Source organism: Folsomia candida, unplaced genomic scaffold, assembly GCF_002217175.1.
Source record: "Folsomia candida strain VU population unplaced genomic scaffold, ASM221717v1 Fcan01_Sc001, whole genome shotgun sequence".
In the NCBI taxonomy this organism is placed as follows: Eukaryota; Metazoa; Arthropoda; class Collembola; order Entomobryomorpha; family Isotomidae; genus Folsomia; species Folsomia candida.
Window position 1 is genome coordinate 3,272,142 of NW_019091193.1, and position 18,808 is coordinate 3,290,949.

General features: G+C 37.4%; 4 protein-coding genes across 5 annotated transcripts; 3 read left to right on the plus strand and 1 right to left on the minus strand.

The window, feature by feature from the left end:
• On the minus strand, positions 1-2,143 carry LOC110842112 (protein Star). The gene is made up of 5 exons (XM_022087825.2): positions 1,769-2,143; positions 1,384-1,572; positions 1,227-1,313; positions 981-1,163; positions 1-311 (listed from the first exon to the last, which is right to left on the minus strand). Exons 1-5 carry the CDS (start codon positions 2,039-2,041, stop codon positions 186-188), a joined length of 858 nt encoding a protein of 285 aa, XP_021943517.2. The 5' UTR covers positions 2,042-2,143; the 3' UTR covers positions 1-185.
• A 4,478-nt stretch (positions 2,144-6,621) lies between these two features.
• On the plus strand, positions 6,622-8,079 carry LOC110848028 (sodium-dependent glucose transporter 1). The gene is made up of 2 exons (XM_035846726.1): positions 6,622-6,903; positions 7,384-8,079. Exons 1-2 carry the CDS (start codon positions 6,622-6,624, stop codon positions 8,077-8,079), a joined length of 978 nt encoding a protein of 325 aa, XP_035702619.1.
• A 1,911-nt stretch (positions 8,080-9,990) lies between these two features.
• Positions 9,991-13,309, plus strand: LOC110860862 (sodium-dependent glucose transporter 1). Of its 2 annotated transcripts, XR_004833598.1 has the most exons (5): positions 9,991-10,241; positions 10,371-10,497; positions 10,723-11,183; positions 11,537-12,686; positions 12,786-13,309. XR_004833598.1 is itself a non-coding variant. In XM_035846150.1 (4 exons), the coding sequence occupies exons 1-4, from the start codon at positions 10,152-10,154 to the stop codon at positions 12,230-12,232; spliced, it is 1,374 nt and encodes a 457-aa protein (XP_035702043.1). In that variant the 5' UTR covers positions 9,991-10,151; the 3' UTR covers positions 12,233-13,309. The 2 variants fall into 2 exon arrangements, 1 of the variants encoding a protein (XP_035702043.1); XM_035846150.1 differs by having other exon boundaries at positions 11,537-13,309.
• A 1,883-nt stretch (positions 13,310-15,192) lies between these two features.
• Positions 15,193-17,723, plus strand: LOC110848200 (sodium-dependent glucose transporter 1A). Its single transcript, XM_035848719.1, has 5 exons — positions 15,193-15,472; positions 15,653-15,764; positions 15,853-15,979; positions 16,143-16,609; positions 16,922-17,723. Exons 1-5 carry the CDS (start codon positions 15,366-15,368, stop codon positions 17,600-17,602), a joined length of 1,494 nt encoding a protein of 497 aa, XP_035704612.1. The 5' UTR covers positions 15,193-15,365; the 3' UTR covers positions 17,603-17,723.
• Positions 17,724-18,808: the final 1,085 nt, after the last annotated feature.

Sequence of the window (18,808 nt, forward strand, 5' to 3'; positions counted from 1 at the left end):
TACATTAAAATTGTCATTTTAATTTACATTGTTCCCATATATACCACCTACATAAAATATGAAGAACCAATGATAAAGAGTAATATAAGGAAGCACAGTAATCGTCACTTTGTTTGTTCCTCAACTATGTAAATACTACTTAAAAATTACAAAAAGGATACTTCAACAAGTTAACCTAAATTATCTCATCTCGCCTTTTTAAACAAAAAGTCTGTACTGGAGGCGACGACAACATTGTAGCCCTTTCCCTTCAAAAAGGCTCGAAGTCCTTCTTTCCCTTCTGGGATGAGTATATGTTCCACAAATAGAACCTAATAAACAATCACCAGAATAATAAGTGCGCAATTAACTTCAAGTTTTTAATTTTTCGTTTTTTTTTTAAATGAAGAGTTGTGCATAACGGATGTCATACATTTTTTTTTTAATTCTGACTTCTCGCCCGATATACGGACCTAAGTACTGACCTGCCGTCTTGGCTTAGAGGCTTGACCATCAGTGTCATGACTCAAAAAGCCGAGAGTTCGATTCCTCTTGAGTTGTATTATGCAGCAAAAAGTGTGGAACGAACTGGTATGGAAATACAAATTACTGTTCGATGCCGGCAGATAATCTGCATAGGATTGTCTGGCCAAATCCTAAGATAGTTTGAATATCTCCTTATTTACATCCTATCCTGTTTCACCGTCCACCCCAATTTTCAATTTCAATAATTACTCCCTTTCCTCTACAGTACCTATCCTAGTAAACCTGACATGCCAGCCCTAACTATACCTTTCCTTGTAGTTGTTGATGTCAGTATCTATCCCTGTCTTGGTATTGGAAACGATGTGGCTCACATATCATATACCGCAGACGTAAAAGATTGAACAGAACAGAACAGAACAGACCTTAATAATTGTAAAAATTTAATATCGTGGGGGTGGGGGAACAAAATTTATTTGAAATGCACCACCCTTACGGAAATAAACAATTGTGCTAACTTTGATGTCAATTTGGTCGAACGGGATGGTTTTCAGTACTTCCATTTCGTGACCTTCAACGTCCAAGGAGAAAAAATCGACCGTCGTGACGTTGAGGGCGGTAAGAAGTGAGACCAGTGGAAAGCAGTCGATTTTCCCTTCCGTTCTGAACCCCTTGAAGGACACGGTCTGGCCTTGAAACCTCTAGGAAACACATTTGACTGTAATACCGGCCTTAAGAACCCTGACGTATTTAAAAATGGTTACCGGATATTTGTACTTTTTCCCGGGAACAATCTTGCCAATTCCTGACATCCAGCTCTCTTCGCTTTTATTGTAAACTTTAAACTCGTTCTGGATTTTTTTACATATTTATTTACCACTCAAATGATACGATACTATGTCAATTTTAATTTTCATGTACCTGCTCTACTCTCCCAGAGAGGCAGACATTAGCCGCCCAAGATTTCCTATTTCTGGTTAAAAGTTTCTGAAAAAGGGATGGCGACGCTTCGAGGAGGAGACCGCTCCATCCCCAGTCTCTCTCCAATGGGAGCGATGTCGATAAAAATTCTCCATCATTCGCCCCGCACTCGATGAAGTATCCGCCCCGCTAAAATTTATACGGTACTCAAATTATGGCTGAAAATTACTGCAAATACATATGCAGGGTTGGTTGGCAATCCGATAATGTCCGATCCAACCGATTACTATATCCAATTTATAGTAAACGGCCGGGTAAAAAAATCGATCCGATCCGATCCGACAGATCAGATATTGTCGGATCGGATCTACCAAGCCAACTACACCTTATGGTCCACGGCTGCGAGTATGTTCGCCATGTCGGCGCTATTCTCTCCTCCTCCGAGACGGTAAGGTTGCTCCCGTTTGGCGGGAGGTGTCAACTTCTGCTCGCGTAAATATCGCAATACGATAGCGTCCGTGGGAGAGATTTGAGACGGTAGATTTCCCATGTCTAACAGGCCAATGTCAGGCCGCATGTTACCCCAGTAGTTTAATAAACTGTATACGGTGCCCACGCCAAGGACAGCAAATAGCTGGATGACTCGTCTTCTTTCCATTGTTCTAAATGTAATTTATGTGGAAATAGTTTGAGGGGAGAATTGTGAGAGAGAGAGAAAGAGCAAGAAAATCAGGCAAAAACTACATATGTAATTTTTGTAGTGGGAAGTTGCGAGCAACAACTTTTTTCAAAAGTGGTAACCTGTTACTTTTGAAAAAAGTAAACCAGTTGTATCAATATTTCATGAAAAATACAGAACTACGTAACAGTACAACTTATCTATGTACATACATTAGTATATTTGCATTACAGTACATTAAATTACAGATGTTGTCTAGTTCAGGTACATATTCAGGAAAAATTGGGTACATAAAAGGTTTCTAGGTACATGCACAGGTTTGTGGGTTTTGTGTTTCCTGTGTCGAACGTGGTTGTCATGTTTTTGGCGTTTTTTTATTTATTTTTGGAACATAACTGAGCGAATAAGCGTTAGTGAAAGTTACTGAATATGGAATTTGTACTCGAAAAAATAATTATCGAGTTATAAATGTAGTAGTTCAGCGGTTTTTTTTTCGCATGGAATATTTCTGAAAGTGTGTATCTGTTAATGGCTTATGTAATTATCAATGGAATATGTACATACTACTGATTAATAAATATCAAGGCGCGATCCTCTGATTTCCACGCTTAATACAAAGAAATTCTAATGCATGGTAGGATATTATCTATGAAATCGTGAAAAAATGAAAAAATCATTTATGTAAATACAAAATACATAAACAAGAGTACAGTTATAAATAAGGAGGAGTTGTATTTTTTAAATATTTAGGTGGTAAATATATGGAAAGCATATTTTCCCCCCAATAAATGCATGCATTACATATGTAGGCTTTAACGATGATTCAGTATGGAGCAAGCTTTTAGATGATCAAACATCGGTTAGGTGAAAATTTTCCGAATCTATTTAAGTGAAATTTAGAAATCATTGCACAACGTGTACACTTTACACATATTTAACCAATTGCATTGTATATATACAATTTTACCCAATTTTATTTAAAATGTGGCTAAAAACTTTACTCTACTTCGCGTCTGGGTTTTACATACATATTCCCCAATTGTTGCATTTACACACAGTTCAATTACGCACGTGTTCATATGCAAATATGTAAGACTCCATCGTTAAGTTCCTGTCTGCAGAATTTGAGAAGTAATTGACTTATGTCCATATGTGCCGTCAAATAAATTTTGCGAAACATGCATATTTTGTGGAATGTACATAGGTACATAAAAGAGTGAAGCTGCTTCTGAGCTGATCGATTACGAGAGACAAGCATATTACGCAAAATGTCTCATTGAATTTTTCTAAGGCGAGACCCAAACGTAACCATGCACCCAAAAAAATACGTGCATGGTTACGGCGAAGCCATAGTATGCAGTTAAGTGGACACCTCAAAACAGTCCAACAAGATTGTGAGAGAACCATACGCCGTAGAGACATGCGGTTTCGACTGATGGGTAGTAAATTCTTTGTAGTATTGCGCGTATATCTCTGGCTTGATCGGTTCACACTTTCATGGCGTATTTCTCGTTTTAGTGACTTTTTTTCTGTATCTCAAAATATTCGGCTGAAAGTGAAAAATCGGCAAAGGAAAATCGAAAGAGCTTAATAAATTATTAAGATCATTCTTTAGAGTCATGAAAATCGGATGCAAAATGACGAAGTTATGGAGGTTGGAAATTTTTTATATTCAGTTACATCCATAGCAACTTTAGTAAAGAAATTCTTTATATGTATGCGTAAATGATGGCCCGAGACAGGGCTTATATAATCGTTACGTCCGTCTGTCTTTCGATAACTTTCTCAAGCGTTTGACCAAAATTTGGTACAAATATGTGTCTGGAGAATACAACGACCGAGTTCAAATATTGGTACAAACAAGATTTGAAGTGGTGGGGGTGACGTACATACTTACATCAAAATTTAAAAACTGTGTTAGAAAGCAGAAATTTGACATGGAGCTTGATAATGGGTTCTAAGGAAAGAATATGAAATGAAATTGTAAGATTTTTCAACGGGAGGGTGGTATGTGGGGTCACCCATACCGATTTTCAAAATCATCCGATCGAGCTGAAATTTGGTACAGAGGTTGATAATGAAATTAAAGAATATAAAGTAAAATTGTAAAAATTTTCATCTGGAAGGACCCGAGGAGGTCACCCACACCGATTTTTCAAACTCATCCAATCATGCCGAAATTTGGTGTGGGGATTGCTAGTTGCAACTAATAGAAAAATATGAATTGAGATTGAAAACATTTTTATCTGGAGCGACCCTGTGAAGCGACCCATTCTGATTTTTCAAATTCAATTCATTAAACCTAGCAGAAATTTGGCAGAGAAATTTGTATTGATTCGTAAGGGAACAATTTGAATTAAAATCGGAAAAATTTTCAACTATGCTACTTGGGTGACCCATACTGATTTGTTTTAATCGTTACGTTATTGAACCGCAATTTGCTACATATGCTGCCAATCGCTACTAATGTAAGAATGTTAATTTAAATTAGGACCATTAGTTTTTATTTTAAAAATGTTGATATGCATTTATGATAAAATTTCCTTCAAAAATTCGATTGGGTGATAATTACTTCCTTTTCCTAACTCGGGCTATATCAAGTATAATCTTTTAATGTCGGAGTTAAAAAATTGTTCACTTAAAAACCCTAAAATAAATAAATTTAAAAAAATAAAACTAAGGCGAGAGGCGCTATTACAAACACGAAACAAGCCCTCCCACCAACACCCCCGTCTCGCCGTGGCCCCATTAATATTTTTATATCTTGGGGGTGTAACCGCAATTTATGATTTAAACTTTTAACTACTAATGCAAACTGCATTTAAATTGATAAATATTACACTTTTATATTTCATTGCACTTTTACAACCTATTATCTGCAGTTCTTACATTAATTTCAATTTAAACATGTAGTCTAGCATTAATCAATAGAATCCGGTTAAATATATTCTTAAAAACCGCGAAATATTTGTGTAAAATGTTTAATCAAATCGACAAAATATGTATAAAAACATTTTTTTTATTAAAGATTTTTGATTAAAGATACCAGAACCAAGATCCTAAAGTTTCAAATCCATCGGTATTGTTCAAAAAGTTTGGAAAATATATACCCGGACTCTGTTCATCAACAGCCGTACAAAAAAATGAAATATTTACTTCTTAAAACCAGCTTTTAACGTAGGCAATCATGTAATTAAATACATTCCAAATCTGCATTCAGAAATTTTTAAATTGAGCTAGCTGCTCTGGTAAACGAGTTAAATTAAGCTTTCGTAGTTTGATTTCCGACATTTGTGTGACAATTTTATGACATTATCATGAAAATGACATGCACCCATGTTGGCATATATCCCCCATTATTGTTTTTTAAATTGTTGTATGATGCAGGAAAGAATTACAAAAAATAAAACTATGGTTACACCCCCTCCCAGATATAAAAATATTAATGGGGCCACGGCGAGATGGGGGTGTTGGTGGGAGGGCTTGTTTCGTGTTTGTAATAGCGCCTCTCGCCTTAGTTTAATTTTTTTAAATTTATTTATGATAGGATGTGTACAAATGTATACACGTGTATCAGAATATGTCCGACAAATAATTGTGTATTTATAAACTGAATGAAGGGAAATGCTTCATAGCTTTATTTGCTTACCTATTGTTCCATTGTTTCTGGAGTAAAATCTTATGTAAGTAAATATGTGGGTTACGGTGATTTCCTGTTTATACTACAATTGCTGGCTCAAGTATTTTTTGCTTGACTGATGCGAAGGATGATTCCGATCAGTCTGTTATTCAATCATATGTATGTATGTACAAATGTTGTAATACAGAATATTTCTAAATATACAGTTAATTAGTGCTTGTTGCAAACATTATGTAAAAGCTTGTGCACATTTTTGCAAAATGGAATCTGCTCAAGGGATGCCGTCCCATCTTAAACGTCCCATGAAATTGGTAACTTCCCTGGTCATTTGGTACGGCACATTTACAGTGGTAAGCAATAAGACTACACATGAATACCACTGTGATATATATTCGATGAAAAATATTGCCAAAATCGTAATTTACTGGACGTAATTTTAGTACGCTTATGCACTCAATATATTTGTAAATACTTGCAGGGTGTGAGTATAAGTTTCCTTGGCGCGGGGCTACTGGAATTTAGCAAAAAATTCGAAACAAATGTGACCACGGTGTCGAAAGTGTTTTCTATCCTGCCCATTGCATTTCTAACTGGAGCACTACTTTGTAAGTAGTTTTGTATATTTATGTACTACACTGTAAATAAAGTTGCGCACAATTTACTTACGGTTGCGTAAAATAGAAAATGACAAAAAATTGAGTAAATTTTACCAAATTAATCCCCTTTTTGTGGTATCCTCTATTTTAAATTTTAATCAACCTTGACTAAATTTTACACCTTATTTAGAGTCTACATAAGCGGAATATGCTATGGGACAGGCCCGTTCTGAGTGATTATTTATGTAATGTTTGATATTTTAGCTGGTATAATTTACCGGTATCTATCCCGTTCCGTGTTGTCTGGCGTTTTCCTGATCCTCATGGGAATTGGAATTGCGAGTTATCCGTTAGCGCCATCACTGCCGGTCTTTTTTGGTATAGCGGTCGTCGCGGGATTTTCGGCGGGAGGCTACGACACGGCCCAAATCGTGTGGATAATCGAACTCTGGTCGGGCGAAGCGGCACCGTACATTCAAGTTCAACACTTTAGCTACGCGTTAGGCACTTTTGTATCGCCGATGATAATCAGGCCGTATCTAGCAGAGGAAAAAGTTATCATGGCTGGAGTGACGAATTCGACCACGGACGAAATACTGGAGCCGGTAAAATCCCAACTTTGGATTCCTTTCCTCATTGGTGGAAGCTGTAGTATTTTCGGGGGTGTGGCGCTCTTAATTTTGACGTGTCTTAAAAATCGTGGGAGTACGATATCCGGAAATCAGGTATTAAGATTTTGCGAACATGATGTGATAATAAATCGGCAATGTTACTCCAAGTATTTTTAGAGATACTCAGTGTTTCGCTTTTTGTGGGTTTGCTACATTTTTTTGCAAAACAGAGCAAGAAATGCAAGAAACTACAACAAGTGCAAGAATAATGCGCCATATGAAGATGGCGCTGCTTGGCGTAGTTTCTTGCGCCGTGCATATTTTGCAGGTCAAAATAGCTGGAAGTCAATTCGGGTACAAGTAACCACTTTCAAGAAAGTGGTTACTTGTACCCGAAACACCGGAATTCTGAGACCTTGCAGTATCGCGTTGATATGAAATTTGAGCCATATTTTTAGCAACCTTTATTTAAAGGAAGACGCACAACCACCCGATCCGAAAACGGGACAACGCTTTTCCCACAAGATAAAACTCATTGTACTTTCCTCCATAATTTTGGGAGCATATTGCGGAATGGAGGTTTATACGATTCAATTTATCCCAACCTTCATGCATTTCATCCCCTTGAAACTGGCGCCATCCGACGGGGCCCGCATTCTGACCGGACTAACGGCGGCATTCATGATAGGACGGGGTCTCGGCGTATTTCTAGTGCTCAGGATTCGGCCCGAATTTATCATTGTTGGGAATTTCGTAGTAATACTGACGGGAAACGTGGTTCTCAACGTGATTGGTGGTACTTCGTATGAAATGTTGTGGGGAGGTGCGGTCCTGCTCGGGGTCGGATTTTCCGTCGTGTTTCCATCTTTCTACGGATTTTTAGAGAAACATTTGCACGTGACGAATGTCGTGGGGGCGGTTATAACTTCGAGCAGTGGGTTAATTTTTGGCCTTTATCCGGCAATAATTGGAACGTGGATTGAGCAGAATCCGTACATCTTGATGTATACGAATTATGGTAGTTTAATCATTTGTTCAATAGCCTTTGGGGCGATGAATTGGATTGTTTCCGGTGTACGAGAGGGGAATAAAGGAGTGAATGGGTATGTTGGTGGTAAGGAGGAATTGAGTGGAGGAGGTGGGATTGAGCTAGAAAATAAAGGAAATTAAATTAAGGTACGAATAAATACTTAAAACGATATATCTATATGGCTAATTTAAAAAAAAGTATACTCCATGTGGCTTACACAAATAAATACATATGTATGCGTAACTTTATCATTTATTTCTGTATTTACATTACATTGAGGAACTATTGTACAAATAGGGATATGCGTCCAGCGGATGGAACTGGCCGAAAAAACGCCGTGTGGCTCCACGTGCGAATTTTAAAATGCAATTTTTTGTCGGACTTTTAGACAAACTTATGTTGACTTACAAAATCATACATAATGCGTTATTTTAAATTATGTCTAGAAGTTTTTTAAGTCTAGTTAAAGGTGGACATTACGCATCGTATTTTTCGAGAAATATGCTCGAAATGCTCGAAATGCTGGATTCGAATTTTGCCGAACTGTCAAATGGCCGATTTTCTATTAAGGCAAAGGTCAGGAAGTATTATATGACTTGAAATTAAAAGGGACAGGCAAGTTTCCCAAGAGATTCTGGGATTTACAAGAAAAGAAATGACCATTATTAATGACCCCAGTGACCAAAATACCTACCTAAAAAACTGAGCCGAATGAATTTTGGAATCCATGGTCATTAAGCATTATTCCCTACAGGAAATTATATTTTGGCTGGACGTAACTCGCTGTCAATACGTCAAAATTGCTAAAAAGTTAAAAATCTTCGATTTTTTTCCGGCAGGGAAATGCCCCAAATCATCCCTGATGTCATCCCATTGAAAAAATTGGGACAAATTTTAAAAGCTAACATCCTAATGAATCAAAAATACCGAATGTGGAAGCAAGGTGCGCGACAAAAAGTTATTGGGATTTGTCAGGAAGAAAGTGGGCGTGCTAGCGAAAAAGTGGGTGGAGCAAACTATGGTAGATGGTGATTTGTCGGGTAGGATCACTACTTTAGCATAGTAAATTTTTAGTAAACTTGGTCTACCACCTTTCCAAATTTCTACATTTTTACCCGAGTTCTATCCCCTAGACGCACATCCCTGTTAATTGGTCTCATTTTTAATACTAAAAACCTATTTTTCTCACACTTTTTATTTTTATTTTTATTTTACTTAAAATGTGTCATAATTTACTCTTCTTCGGTCTTCATTCTCCAATTGTTATACAGATACTTATTGTTAGTTACACACAATTCCATTACGCACGTGTACATATATAAATACACTGAGAATAAAATGTAAGCAAATTGCTACTGGGTGGTGTCTATATATGACCTCACCGGTTTGGTAGCGATTTGCTACGGAATTGTAGTAAATTTGCTCCCACATTTTGACTAACCGTAACAGCGGGATAAGGAAATGCTACAAGATGGTAGCAAATTTACTACAATTTTGTAGCAAATCGCTACCGAACCGGTGAGGTCATATATAGACACCACCCAGTAGCAATTTGCTTACATTTTATTTAGAGTGTATGCAAATATGGAAGACAGTAAGACTCCATCGTAGAGTTGTTCCTGCCTGTAGAATATGACAACTAATTGGCATACCTCTTACGTACATATTTATGTACTGTCAAATAAATTTTACGCAGCATGCATGATGTAGGATGCATGATGCATGATAAGTATGTTTGTACTATATAAGTAATATGTGAAGCTGCTGGCTTATTATGAGCTGGTGGGTTACGAGGGACATGAAGATTACGCAAAATGTTTCAGTGAATATTTACATATGTACATACATACAAATGTATACACGTGTATCAGAATATGTCCGACAAATAATTGTGTATTTATAAACTGAATGAAGGAAAATGCTTCATATCTTGATTTGCTTACCTATCACCTATTGTTCCATTGTTTTGGAGTAAAATGTTATACAAGTAAATATGTAAGTTACGTGATTCAATTCAATGTTTATACTACGACTGTTGGCTCTCGTATTTTTGCTTGACTGATGGCATCAGTCTGATGCGAAGGATGATTCCGATCAGTGTCTTCTCTTATTCAATCATGCAAATATTGCATAATATAGGGTATTTCTAAATATACGTTTAAGTAGGTTTTTTTTGCAAAAATTATGTGAAAGCTGGTGCCAATTTTGCAAAATGGAATCTAACGAGGGGATGGCGTCCCATCTCAAACGTCCCATAAAATGGATAACTTCCCTGGTCATTTGGTACGGCACATTTACAATGGTAAGTAAGACGATTAACATGAATACATATATATTCAATGCAAACTATTGGCAAAATTTTAATTTACTGGACACACGTATGCAGAATTTTAGTATATTTATGAATTTATGTTTTCGTACGTACTTGCAGGGTGTGAGTATAAGCTTCCTTGGCGCAGCGCTACTGGAATTTAGTGAAAAATTTGAAACAAATGTGGCCACGGTGTCGAAAGTGTTTTCCATGCTAACGGTTGCATTCCTAATTGGAGCACTACTTTGTAAGTAGTTTATACAAGCTAAGTTGATAAAGTTTATGCAAAAATTTGCTTAAACTTTGGCAAAATAAATAGAGGATGATACAAAAATTGAATAAATTTTAGCCACTTTTTGTGTCATCCTCTATTTTAATCATCCTAAATTTCACGCAACTCATAAACGGGAGAAAATATGCCATGGGACGATTCAGTTCTGAGTAATTATTGATGTAATTTTGGTTACTTCAGCTGGTATAATATTTCGGTACCTGTCCCGTTCCGTCTTGTCCGGTGTGTTCCTGGCCCTCATGGGAATTGGAATTGCGAGTTACCCGTTATCGCCATCACTGCTGGTCTTTTTTGGTATAGCGGTCGTCGTGGGATTTTCGGCGGGAGGCTACGACACGGCTCAAATCGTGTGGATGATCGAACTCTGGTCGGGCGAAGCGGCGCCGTACATTCAAGTTCAACACTTTAGCTTCGCGTTAGGCACTTTTGTGTCGCCGATGATAATCAGGCCATATCTCGCAGAGGAAAAAATTACCATGGCTGGAGTGACGAATTCGACTACGGACGAAATACTGGAGCCTATGAAATCCCAACTTTGGATTCCTTTCCTGATTGGTGGAAGCTGTAGTATTTTCGGGGGTGTGGCGCTCTTAATCTTGACCTATCTCAAAAATCGTGGGAGTACGATACCCGGAAATCAGGTATTAAGATTTTGCGAACGGCAATGTTACTCCAGGGAATAGTCAAGTATTTTTTTAAAATACTCAATGTTTCGTTTCTTGCTACGTTATGTTTATTGGGTTACAAAGTAAGGAACGCAAGAAATGCAAGGCACAAGAAATAAGAGTCATCTAGCGACGCACCCTATGTACTATAGCGCTGGGAAATAGTTTCTTCATTTCTTGCAGGTCAAAATAGCTGCATGAAACCACTTTCTTGTTTTTTGGAAGTGGTTACTTGTACCCGAAACGCTCGAAATTATGAGACCTTGAAGTATCGCGTTGACATGGAATTTGAGAAATACTTGTAAAAAGCTTGATGTGAATATTTACAGGAAGACGCACAACTACCCGATCCGAAGACGGGACAACATTTTCCCCACAAGATAAAACTCATCGTGCTTGCCTCCATAATTTTGGGAGCATATTGCGGAATGGAAATTTGCACGATTCAATTCATCCCAACTTTTACGCATTTCATCCCCTTGAAACTAGCGCCATCCGACGGGGCACGTATTCTGACCGGACTAACAGCCGCATTCATGATAGGACGAGGTCTCGGCGTATTCTTAGTGCTCAGGATTCGGCCCGAATTTATCATTGTGGGGAATTTCGTGGTAATACTGACCGGAAACGTGGTTCTCCACGTGATTGGGGGCACTTCGTATGAAATGCTGTGGGGTGGTGCGGTCCTTCTTGGGGTCGGATTTTCCGTCGTGTTTCCATCTTTCTACGGATTTTTAGAGAAACATTTACACGTGACGGATGTTGTGGGGGCGGTTATAATTTCGAGCAGTGGGTTAATTTCTGGGTTGTATCCGGTAATTATTGGAACGTGGATTGAGAGTAATCCGTATGTTTTGATGTATACAAATTATGGTAGTTTGGTAATATGTTCGTTAGCTTTTGGGGCGATGAATTGGATTGTTTCCGGTGTACAAGAGGGTAATAAAGGAGTGAATGGGTATGTTGGTGGTAAGGAGGAATTGAGTGGAGGAGGTGGGATTGAGCTAGAAAATAAAGGAAATTAAGGTAGATATGAATAAATACTTAAAAAATGGCATGGCTTATTAGGTGTATTCCATATGTGACTTTACTATTTACTATGCGTAACTTTTATTTATTTATGTGCATACATTACATTGAGGAACTACATGTTTAATTGTACAAATAACACTTTATATTTATTACTTGTCCAATTTTTAATACTAAAAACCTAATTTCCAAGTTGTCCCACAGCTCGCAAGGTTTCCATTAAAGCTTGTTTTACATATCGAAGTGTAAGCTTCTCTCCAAATGTTTTTGTGTTTTTATAATCTAATTTTTCACTCTCTGCAATAGGGAATTCATCCCTCGAGAATATCTTTCCAAATGCGACCTTCTCAAACATTCTCTTAACTGCGAGTGGTTGATATCCCCATCGAGTTGCTACAAAAGAACAACGCTTGTTCCAGCATGATACGTCTTTCCATTCAATTAGTCAAAGTTAAAATTAATAAAATTAGTTACCAAATTTAATCCTGAACGGATCCGTATGAGAATAGATGTCAAAACAGCCGAATAAATTTAACCCCATATTTTTAGGGTCGATCCAAGACAACGGGAACACCATGATGATATCATTTGCATCAGCAACTTCCAAGTACCCCGTTTCTAGTATGAAGCTGGGTGGCTTTTTGAAAACCCAGAGATCTAGGAGACTTTGTGAGCAGCCTTGAAATGCGAAATGAAGTCGACACTTAATCCCAGTCTCCGGTCGACAACGGAACGGGACATAAGCGTACCCGTGTGGATAAAAGCCGTGCTTTTTTGCAGATCCGGAATCGAAAAATTCGTCCTGATTGAATTTGAAGAGATGACCCGAAGTACCTGGTTCGTACGTTGGAGCGATGTACTTATCTTGATAGAGGAAAGAAAACATGTCGTAAATCCCAGCATAGCCACAGGCACAGACGGCATTATACAAACCGATGGAGCAGAGGCGATAGTCGAATTCAGAACCTCCGGTGGCATTAATTGGCTATTGACACATTATAAAATGCAATTTTAATTATGTATACAGAAGGTAGTCGCACAGAAAAATAAAGCGTTTCGCATATGTAAATACATACATAGCAATGTCCAGAAGGTACTTTTGAAATCATGTTTTTTGTCCTGGGAACCCCGTAGTGTTCAAATTGTCGTAAATTCATTTCAGAATAGACTGGAATCAAAGAGAATTCTCAGGGCACATATTTTTTAGTTTATATATTTTCATATCTCACATTTTGGCACTATTTGATCCGCACTGCCATGATAAATGAATGCTCCTAAATTGTTCCTCATATTTTTATACGGATCGTCAATCCATCCCTTGTGGGCAAGATGGTCCGTCCATGTTGTCATGGCGGAGAAATTTCCAAAATTCCAAAATTTTTCCAACGCCACTAAAGCAATGGGGAAGGGGGCGCCGGCAAATATTCCGGCCCCTTTTATGAACGACGAGTGGATAAAGGAAAGCATCATGGAGAATGCACCACCCGCAGAAATACCGGAAATGGTTATGTAGCGATCCGTATTGTAGTGACCTTAAAAAATCATAAATATTTAAACAGAGAATTAAATATGAAGGTTTTCCTGTATAGTACATAAATGTTACCCAAGCTCTTGTAAGTTGATCCTGGCTCAGGTTCCGGATATGCAAAGACAATTGGAAGTTGAAACCCAGTATAAGTTAGTATGAAAACTATCGAAATAATTATTTTGTTTACGAAACAATGTAGTTGCATTTTAATTTTGTAAACAAATTTTGAAATTTATTTGTATTTTACGTATGAATATGCATCACTCAAGCGTAAAGTATGAATAGGACGATCATGATGATCAAAATGTAATTGATGCTAGACCGATTTTTAGGAAAGTAATGACATAAAAGAAACGGAACAGGTTATAGGAAATGAATTTGATTTTTACAAAGGTTAGGCTAATTATTATGCATTATACATATGTAACTGCGAATAGGAAAGTATGATACAACGAGAAAGCATAAAAATGCATCCACTTACGTACTCGATTCGATAAACTTGAAGCAATCAGAATGTGTTACAACGTAACTGGTTCAGGGTGAGATGAGGATGCTTGATTGCACGGATTTCTTGTGAGAGCAACACTTGATAATTGTTTAGTTTACAGTGAATTTATTATGAAATTTAAACATGCCAAACTTGAGATAATGCATTTTATGCACTTTTTGTATTTAGTTATGTCACACTTTCTCTTCTTTCGGTTGATAAGATAAGAGTTATCGATGTACGCAGTATCGCACGCGTAGTTAGTAGGCACCCAATAATTTTTTAGCTATTATATTTAAATACAATCATAGAGCAAAAATGGCAAAAATGTTATATTGACAATATCATTTACATAATTAATTCAGCCATATATTTGTAGTGGCACTGACCAAATTTAATAAGAATACGGTGGGCAGGAGATTACATCAATTATTTAATTAATTTTTTTTACGATTCGTCCTCAGTCAAAAGTGACAAAAAGTTGTGTTATGCATGTTAATGTTATTTTATAATTTTTTAAATAATCCACAAACCACTTGTATGTACATAAGTAATGTTACACTATAAATATCATACATACTTTTTCAAATTGGGGAGAAAGTGAACGAAAAAACCCGGAATATGATCGAGAATATGAATATGTCCCAAAACCGGAAAATATGACCAATATGAGAAAATATGCTTTGACCTTACGTGGGCTACTCGTGACCGTTAACATTCTCGGAAAGGTTGAGGCTGTAGCCTACAGCCTGTAGGTCAATAAATGGAAAAAGTCATATTTCAATCATATCTGACATATGTTTATTAGGTCCTTAATTCTATGACTGTCAGTAAGGATTTGTACATACTTATTATTTAAAATAAAATTTGTGTATTCATATTGTGTGTATATGTAGGAGCATGTTTATTTGTTTGTACTTAAATACTTTATACATACGGAATTTTTCATCCATCAACCTTATCCTATAATTTCCTATACTTATCACAACTACACTTTTTAGCATGAAGACTGGCATTACTCTTTGCGTATGTATGAACACATCTTACAGTTTATAGTGATCTATGAATCACTGTATGTATAAATGTACATGTACATAAGTATACATATGCACATATGTATATACACTCGGTAACCTTGTCTGCAAATGAAAATACTGAAAATTTATCGTCACATGTTTCTCAATCGTTATTGCTTACGTGCATAAAGGCTCAATATTTGTGGTAAGTGTGCGTACAGAAATTCTCCCGAATTTATACTTATGTACATAGGATTAATACATGATCAATTCGAACCTAATCAAAATAAGAAGAATCCTTGGAAGGCTTTCAGCAAATTCGTTTAAATTAATATTTTAACGTATTCAATTTTACCACTTTGACCAACATGTGACATTTTGACAGGTATTTGGTTCAAATGGAAGTTTCCAATGAAGCCAAGGGATCGACGCCAAATGTCAATCGCCCCATGAAACTTTTAACTTCCGTTGTTATATGGTACGGCTCATTCGCAATGGTAAGAAAATCAGCTAATTTAAATATTTTATCTAGAATATGAAATTATGGGCATGTATTTATGTGGCTTTTAATCCTTGGATTTATAGGGTTTGAGTGCCAGTTTTCTCGGAACTACGCTCTTACAATTTAGTGAAAAGTTCGAAACAAATGTGGCCTCTGTGTCGAAAGTGTTTTCCATTCTGAGCGTTGCATTTATTGTCGGGGTCCTACTGTGTAAGTAAATTTGCGAAACAAATTAAATAGTTTTCCAACAAAAATTTTGCGGTGTCTCACAAAATTTAACAACCTTCGCAAGTTATGTTGCTATGTTCAACTTGCCAGATATGCGAAGGTTGACGTGAGTACGCTACATGTATTTATTTTTTTGTTTTTTTAGCCGGCATAATTTTTCGCTACCTGTCTCGTTCCGTCCTGTGTGGATTATTCCTTGCCATCATGGGGGTTGGAATTGCGAGCTATCCCCTGGCGCCATCTCTCGTGGTGTATTTCGGCATAGCGGTCATTGTAGGATTTTCGTCGGGCGGGTTCGACACGGCCCATATCGTGTGGCTGATTGATCTTTGGTCGGGCGAAGCTGCGCCGTACATTCAAGTTCAACACTTTAGCTTCGCACTGGGTACTTTTGTATCCCCGTTGATAATCAGGCCATTTCTCGCAAAAAGGGAGGTCGATCAGACATTGACTGATTTTACTAATTCGACCACGAATGATAACATGGACCCTGGGACGTCCGAGATTTGGATCCCGTTCTTGATTGTTGGAAGCAGCTGTATTCTCGGAGGTGTAGCCATCTTGGGAGTGACTTGTCTAAGAAATTTTGGTCCTTGTAGGATTGGAAATCAGGTAATATGTTAACTTTTCTGCTAACATAATTAATGCCCAAAGATTACAACGGTATGTAGTACTGTTGGGGGTATTCATTACGAGTTCGCGTCAGCAAAGTTCGCAAAAAAAACTTTGCAAAAAATAAAGGTCACAAAAAAGTATAGCCTGAAAATTTATTTGCGAACTTGTGCATCTCTAGTGCTAGTATGTATTTACTTTGGGAAATTGTTCAAAATTATTTTGTGCTCTCGAAATGAATCATAGACCCAAAAACTCTCATTATGCCCGACTAAAATTTCTAATGTGTAAAAGTATCTATGCAAATTTCAGACCAATCCACCAAACCACATTGAAAAAAAGAGTCCAAATACTTCCTACAAGATACAATTGATCATGTTAGCCTGCCTGATTGTGGGGACATACGTAGGAATGGAGATCACCACGGTACAATTCCTCCCCACTTTCACGCACTTCATCCCCCTGAAACTTGCGCCATCCGATGGAGCCAAAATTCTGACCGGACTCTCCGCCGCGTTTATGTCGGGACGCGCCGTCGGGATATTTCTAGTACTCAAGATTCGACCAGAAATTATTATCGTGGGGAATTTTGTGGTAATCCTGGTGGGAAATATAGCCTTACATTTTGTGGGGGGTACTTCACTAGAAATCTTATGGAGTGGCGCGGTCCTCCTCGGGGTGGGATTTTCCGCCGTGTTTCCATGTTTTTATGGATTTTTGGAGAAACATTTACACGTGACGGATGTGATCGGGGCAGTTATAATTTCAAGCAGTGGGCTAATTTCTGCCATATATCCAGTAATTATTGGGACGTGGATTGAGCAAAATCCGTACGTCTTGATGTATACAAATTATGGGAGTCTGTTGATATGTTGGATATCTTTTGGGGCGATGTACTGGATTATTAGAGGGGCACGAGTAGAGGGATATGTGGGGGGTAAAGAGGAACATGGGGCAATGATAGAGCTTAAAATGAAAGAAATTGAATTATGATGTACATAGATATCTCATAAACATTTAAGTATGATGAAATATTCTACAGTCTTTATTATTGTGACCATGCGTATTAAAATGTAAATATTCAGGTGCTCGACAAATAAACCTCATACATACATAAATAAACTTCATGTATTCGCATTTCCAATTTAAACCAATTACTTTTCAACGACGTTTAAACCCGTCTGTCGCATAAATGCGGCAGACGTACATAATAAGAATGACATTTATTCCTTCTATATTAAATTGGTAAAAGTTATTCTCGTTGTGTCGGCTTGTTTTGTATGCATACATATGTATGTGCATCGGTGTGCAGTATGTACATTTTCCTCAATTTCGTCTGAAATTTTCGCCGAGCCAACACTGCAAATCTCTCAACATTGTTTCGATTTGCAAATTCTTACTACACATATTTAAAGCACTTGTGACAAGTCCGGACTAAGAAAATTCTGTGCTATAAATTACATACATACTTAGTGTACATAAAATTAACAAGTAATTTAATCGACTATTTACAGAGTTTTTGAAATATGGCGAATCATAGGACTGGAAATTCACTCTCTGCTGCGGACCAACTAAGCGACAAAGTTTTCTCCAATGATCTTGTAAGTTCATTAAATAATTGGGTATTTGTGCATTAATATTGCAAGTGGTACATACTTGTTCACTTTTTCTATTACGTTAAAATTTTCTCAAAATTTTTGGAATAAGGTATAAAGCCAAAATTTTTTTTGTCCAAAATTACTTTCTACACTCCTCTAATAAACTAATACAAAAACGCGATTATGCATAAGTTTAAAAGAATATATTTTAATATGATCCCAAAAACAGATAATCTCCACGATTTATGGTCACCTTGGCTACCACGATGCTCAGACCTGCCTCGCCCTTAACCGCGTCTGGTACTCGACTTGTCTCATCCAATTCAATAATTTCAAAAGGGTGGTCTCCATCCAAGATGGGGCATCCCTTACAGAATATTTGACCTATTTCGCATCTCAACCTCAGTCAGACAATGTCCACGTGGCGTTCAGATTCTCCGCGAATCTCAACCTATCTCAGAGTAACCTTGTGAAACGATTTTTCACCAACTTTGGCCCCCAAATGAAATCGTTGGATGCCTTCGTTAACTATAGGACTCGCTTCGAGCTAGCCCAGTTCGCATTTATCCTCAAGAAATTAACCAAACTGGAAGAACTGCGC

Bases quoted from the DNA above. Each gene is read 5' to 3' on its own strand.
- LOC110860862 (XM_035846150.1), top strand. From the start codon at position 10,152: ATGGAATCTAACGAGGGGATGGCGTCCCATCTCAAACGTCCCATAAAA. The intron at 10,498-10,722 runs GTAAGTAGTTTA...TGGTTACTTCAG, and splicing joins CCTAATTGGAGCACTACTTT to CTGGTATAATATTTCGGTAC. The intron at 11,184-11,536 runs GTATTAAGATTT...GAATATTTACAG, and splicing joins GTACGATACCCGGAAATCAG to GAAGACGCACAACTACCCGA.
- LOC110842112 (XM_022087825.2), bottom strand. From the start codon at position 2,041: ATGGAAAGAAGACGAGTCATCCAGCTATTTGCTGTCCTTGGCGTGGGC. The intron at 1,573-1,768 runs GTGTAGTTGGCT...TATAAATTTTAG, and splicing joins TCGCAGCCGTGGACCATAAG to CGGGGCGGATACTTCATCGA. The intron at 1,314-1,383 runs GTACATGAAAAT...AAAAAAATCCAG, and splicing joins TCTCTGGGAGAGTAGAGCAG to AACGAGTTTAAAGTTTACAA.
- LOC110848028 (XM_035846726.1), top strand. From the start codon at position 6,622: ATGGGAATTGGAATTGCGAGTTATCCGTTAGCGCCATCACTGCCGGTC. The intron at 6,904-7,383 runs GTAAAATCCCAA...CTTTATTTAAAG, and splicing joins CGGACGAAATACTGGAGCCG to GAAGACGCACAACCACCCGA.
- LOC110848200 (XM_035848719.1), top strand. From the start codon at position 15,366: ATGTATATACACTCGGTAACCTTGTCTGCAAATGAAAATACTGAAAAT. The intron at 15,473-15,652 runs GTAAGTGTGCGT...ACATTTTGACAG, and splicing joins ATAAAGGCTCAATATTTGTG to GTATTTGGTTCAAATGGAAG. The intron at 16,610-16,921 runs GTAATATGTTAA...TGCAAATTTCAG, and splicing joins CTTGTAGGATTGGAAATCAG to ACCAATCCACCAAACCACAT.